Source organism: Gavialis gangeticus, unplaced genomic scaffold (genome assembly GCF_001723915.1).
Source record: "Gavialis gangeticus isolate Ggan-Ray unplaced genomic scaffold, GavGan_comp1, whole genome shotgun sequence".
Taxonomy (NCBI): domain Eukaryota; kingdom Metazoa; phylum Chordata; order Crocodylia; family Gavialidae; genus Gavialis; species Gavialis gangeticus.
Genome location: NW_017728993.1, coordinates 63,407,690 through 63,413,157, shown reverse-complemented (window position 1 = coordinate 63,413,157; position 5,468 = coordinate 63,407,690). Strand labels below are relative to the sequence as shown.

At 42.3% G+C, this 5,468-nt stretch overlaps 1 protein-coding gene across 7 annotated transcripts in view; it reads left to right on the top strand.

Annotated features, from left to right (window-relative positions):
- Nucleotides 1-5,468, top strand: part of TNN (tenascin N) — a 53,773-nt gene that overhangs the window by 14,072 nt on the left and 34,233 nt on the right. For all 7 annotated transcript variants that reach the window (XM_019501843.1, XM_019501842.1, XM_019501848.1 and 4 more), the window contains exons 6-7: nt 1,372-1,557; nt 4,011-4,100. In XM_019501843.1, the coding sequence (XP_019357388.1) occupies nt 1,372-1,557; nt 4,011-4,100 (276 nt within the window). The remainder of the gene's footprint in view (nt 1-1,371; nt 1,558-4,010; nt 4,101-5,468) is intronic.

The following is a 5,468-nucleotide window of genomic DNA, read 5'->3' as shown; positions in this document are numbered from 1 at the left end:
AGTTTAAAGCCCGCCGGAGGAGGTCCTCCAGCCTATAAGAGAACGCACGCTTAAGTGAGGGGAGAGGGGCAAATTTCTTTTTCTCCCAAAGTGTCAGCCATTGGCGTATGGTTCTGAATTCCAAGGAGAGCACAACAGAACACTGTCCATTGTCTTACTGCATGATGCAGAAATGTATGACCTCATTTTCCCTCCTCTGTCACCTTCACTGGCCTCCTGTCATTCTCACTTGCTCTGCTCCTTTTCAGCATTCTCCATGGACTTTTTCCACCTGATGCCTCTGAAGTGTCACTGCCTTATTGTCCCTGCTTGCTCATTCCTCCTCATCAAACCCTAGCTGAGGTCTCTTGCCTCAGTGTGCACCTCTTCATTCCACTCTTTTGATCCTGGCCTTCTCCATGCTCTTTTTGCCTTTGGGAGTGGAGAAGTTTGATCTCACTTTTTGGGCCTTCCACTCTTCAACACAATGTAGTTGCCTCCTGGCTGTCAACCACAACATAACCCTTTGGAGACTTTGGGCATGAAGGCTCAGACTTAAAAATGGGTAAGATTTTGCTTATAATTTGAAAAATTATTTGGGGTGATATGTGTGCTGTAAATGCAGAGTATTACTGAGAACAGTGTAACTATTTCAATTTAAATGGGAGGGCTTTTACAACTGGCAAAACCCACGTGGGATTTGTCTAGACGAGAGCTAATACTGAAGCTATTTATTGTAAGTTATGCCATAATGACCTTCAAAGACCACAAGTGGTAAGGACTTCAGTTGCATGCATGGCACAGTACAGCACTTTGTCACATCATGCTGGAGCATTCTAAGTACTCCGAGGGCAGAAGATTAGCAGTGAGTTGCCAGCACTACTCTGTATGGTATCTAAAGTTTCCTCCAACATCTCTCAGCTGGAACTGAACAAGCCTGACTACTTCTTTGATAAGTTCTGATGAGTTCCCTACCTGAGTTGAAAGGCTAATGATTTGAAGCAACCACCTAAAACTAAAAGGTCAGTTTATTAACAGGTGTCACTGTACCATCTCCATGTCCTTGGTAAACCCAGTGAAAGATTTGGTTATTGTGATGTATTAATTAATTTTTAACAGATTACATGGGAGCTGGTGGCCTGAGTCCTTTGTGTCTGGAGTGGGGTGTTACAATGAGTCAAAGTCAGGCTTGTTGATGAAATAGTTGTGCTCTTTCTAATTAACCCCTCAATTCATCCAGAAAACCATCTTAGGGCTTACAAGCAGGTGTACTGGTGGGAAGCAGTTTGGCCACTTCTTGTCTTGTGTTTACAGGACAAAGGAAAGATTTTAATATTTCTGAAGTGCTAATGTGCTGTGTCCTCTTGGCCCTCCCTATTCTGTTATCCTTAGCCCTGTCTGTGGTTGGTGCCATCTGGGTGACAGACGAGACAGAGGACTCACTGGAAGTGGAGTGGGAGAATCCTCCAGGAGAGGTGGATTATTACAAGCTAAGGTTCCGCTCACTGCCTGGGCAAGGTGAAGAGGAGGTGATGGTGCCTAAAAGCAGTGAACCAAAGAGCAGATACATCATCACTGGTAAGCGGTTGTGTACAGCTCAGCTTGCACAAGGGCAGGGGCAGCTGATTCATGAGCCATAATCTAGGAAAAATTTCCCATTGTATGTGTGTGTGACTGATCTTTAGAGCTGAGACAAATGGTTAGTACAGCGGCTCTCAACCTTTTCAGTCAGGCACCACCCCCCAAAACTGTTTTGAATTTGACAGCACCTCTGGTTGAGAACCACTGTCATGTTGCCTCTGCTTGCTTCCGTGGTTCTCACCCAGAGTACTGCTGCATGCTTCTGCCTGTATTAGGGTTATCTAATAAACCTAGAGCAGGCAGAACAAGAGGTGTAACTAATGAGTTCTGTGCCCTGGGAAGAACTCCCCTGTGCTCCTGGAGGGCAGGGAGGAAGGAGGGTGGTTTTGCCTTCTATGCTTGTCCCTGTACTTGACTCTCAACCAAGCAGTATCATGGGCTGCTTCAGTCCAGTCTAACCCCTGTGGCTGAGCAGCGCAAAGGGCTGAAGATGGAGCACATGCTTTTGCCACAGCCCTTCCAGGTCTGACCTTGTATGCTCCTCCCACAAACAGAGGGGTAACAGGACAGTCCCACCTGCTTGACATGCCTGTTTCTGGAGGAGCATGTGGGGTCTGACTGTAAAAATTTGCAGAAAGAAAATGGGCTGCAGCCACAGCTGCTCCTCCATCTACCTCTGTACCTGTAACATGGCATCCTTGGAAGGGGCCTCCAGCACCCCTGTTGAGAACCACTAGGCTAGTAGAACTCCTTAACTTTGTGTCCAGTCTGGTGCCCTGTGAGACTTGCAGCAAACTCCAAACATGCACAGATAATATAAGCCATACACCTTGTGCAACATGGATGAAGTCTGGCAGGTGAGCCACCCTTTAGCACCTGATCACCAAGCTAGGAGAGAGAACAGGGCCAAGGGTGTCCTTTATAATATATCTCACTCTCACTTCAGCTGGAAACAAATTTGGGTTTCCTTCAAAACATCTCTTCACTGATGAGGGTTTGGATTGGAATCCAACTGGCAGAACCACAGAGCTGGATGTACTTCCCTCTACTGTGGCCAGCACAATCTCTTCTTCCTAAGTTTGAATACACAAAGCATGAGCCATGAGTTTGTTACTGTAACAGTTTATAATCAGAGCCAGACAGTTAATCAGACTGCTGTCAAGGCAAGCATTTGATACGTTTTACTTTTCTTGTCCTTTAGAACAGTGGTCTCCAAACTTTTTTGATCATGAACCCCTATCAGTAAAAAATTTTTCAGCAAGCACCCCCAATATATGTATATTTATATTCACACACCCCATCAGTAAAAAAATTTTGAACACGCACCCCCAATATATGTATATTTATATAAATATACATCTAAATAGAAGTTCTAATATTTTCTTCCCCCACCCCAATGGATCGTCTTGCACACTCCCTGGGGCGCACGCACCCCACTTTGGAGACCACTGCTTTAGAATACAATCCAATACATAAATCTGCACATTGGTAAAGATGCAGGGCTTGTTGTGGCATGCCGAAACCCCAATCAAATACTGATTATGCCTAATTACGAATAAGCACATTCCAGTGTTATCTTGTTCTGTACCATTCTGTACAAAACCTTTGGTTCTCTTCTCTTAGTTTTGTTGGGTAACTCCTGATCCTCTCTTATCTTGTTTATTGCATTCTTCAAGGAAGACTTGTTGTTCACTGCCTTTTCTAGGCACTGTACCATGGCCTTTGATTTCATCAAGTGAAACATCCCGGATTTTTTGTAAGAGTATTGGACACTGCCAGGTTGAGCAACTTCAGCTGCTTCTAAGTTTTCAGAGAGTTTTAGCAGTTAACTCTTTCCAGCCATTCTAATTAAGTCCTTCAGTCTGGCTTATAATCATGAGAAATGGTAAGACTTTTTTTAAATGACCAGGCCACTTAAATTTGGTTTGTTCTTCTAGCAAAAGAGTACACCTGGAGTATCTTGCATTCATGAGGCAGATCCACATGGTGGAAACTGGAATAGTGGTGAAATCCAGTGATTTCAATGGGTCTCAGCTGTGGATCTGGTACTACATGTTTACACTAAGTGTAGTGCTCTTAAGATCTTCAGGACTTTGCCAACATAAGGGTATCTTGTAGATGTCTGGGTAGTAAATTTCAGTGCACACTCACACAGCTGAAGCTCAACCCATGTCAAGAATAGTTTATTTTTCATTTCAGAGCTACAAATACTAATAATAATAGGTAAAATATAAATTCTCACAAATTATGACACACATAGAAGACAAAGATGGACTTGAACCAAAAACTCAGATTTCCCAGACAAAGGGAAGTTTTGATCCAAATACTACAATTCAGACTCATTTCTCAAGTATATCCAGGGAGGGTATACCAAAAATGCAATTTCCTTAAGAAAAGCTTAATTTCATTTTTTCTCTAATTGCTGGCATTGCTCCTTTTGTTCTCTCTAGGCTTGAAACCTGGCACAGTGTATAATATTACTGTCATATACATGAAGGACAATATAGAGGGGAAACCATCATCAGTGACTGGCAGGACTGGTATGTGCAAAGGTTTCTATTACTATATTACTACTATGTCCAGAGGACCTTCCACTGAGATCAAAGCTCTATTGCTCAATGCGTAACACAGACATCAAAACAAGCATGAGAAAGAGAAGCTTGTTTTGAATCTTTCTTATTAAGAGGAAGGAAGGTTGACACTTTGCGAGGTGGTTACTAGCTAGTGTAAGCTATAATGGCTCTAACCTTCTCTGGAGTGTGCTGGGGCAGAACCAGTTGCCAGGACTGGGAAATGACTCTAAGTCCCTTTTGACCTTCACTCATATCCTACACTGAACACTGATCAGTCAGCCGTAAGGATTAGGGTCATTATTTGATAAGTTTTTTTTTTCCAGGGCAGTTAAGCTATTCCTGGGTATCTCAGATATGAATGCTAAAACTGACATGAAAAGCTGTTTCTCTGGAATTCAGTGATGCAGAAAGTTCCTTGAATGGTGACAGAATATATTGGATCTATTGTACAGTAGTAGGGAGGCTTGAAGAAACTGAATTATTTTTCTATACAAGATTTAGGGGGCTATGAATCTGATCTGTATTACAATAGGAGTAGGGTTAGAAAAAAGTATAGAAAGTATAGAAAAAAATATAACTCTGGCTCACAAATTGGCTAAAAACAGGGAATTTAAAAATACCCCCAATTTTGGGTGGTTATTATTTCCTTACAGGATGATGAGCATTTAGAATACATTTGATTTATTTCTCCAAGCTTTTGTCCACCACCACAGACGTAGGCTTATATGCAAGACAAAAAAATATCCCTCACATTCTTACATAATACTGGAGATCTGGAGCTTTGAATCAGACAGCAAATACCAGTATCACAAGACTCCTGATGCAGTTATGAGAGTTTACTATACTGTATGGGGGCTTACCATACGCCAGATCACTAGCCCAGAAGAGTGTGGGAGGTAGGAGTGGGGAGCAGCAGCAAAAAGTACTGCATGTATTTGAATATAAGATAACCCTGAATATAAGATTACCATGCAATAATTAGATTCCACATATGGAAAATTTTACAAATTTGTTATAATTTTTTCAGGTATATAATCTAATTATTGGAAGTTGGCCTTGAATTTGTTCCTTCCCACTGCTACAGAAGAGAAAATAAATCTGGGAGGTCAGGTAGCCCCTTTGTCATCTCCTCCAACTTTTTCCCCCTTCAGCCCCTTCCCCACCCGCTCCTTACTGTCAGACCCTGCTCTCCCCAAACACAGGGGCAAATTTGGAAACACTGACCTTAAGAAAAACACACCTGTAGTAATTTGCATATAATTCCCATAGACTTAGTTCATCCAGAATTTATGCATATTGCATTTTTTAAACTGCTGCAAGTTTTAGTACAGGCAC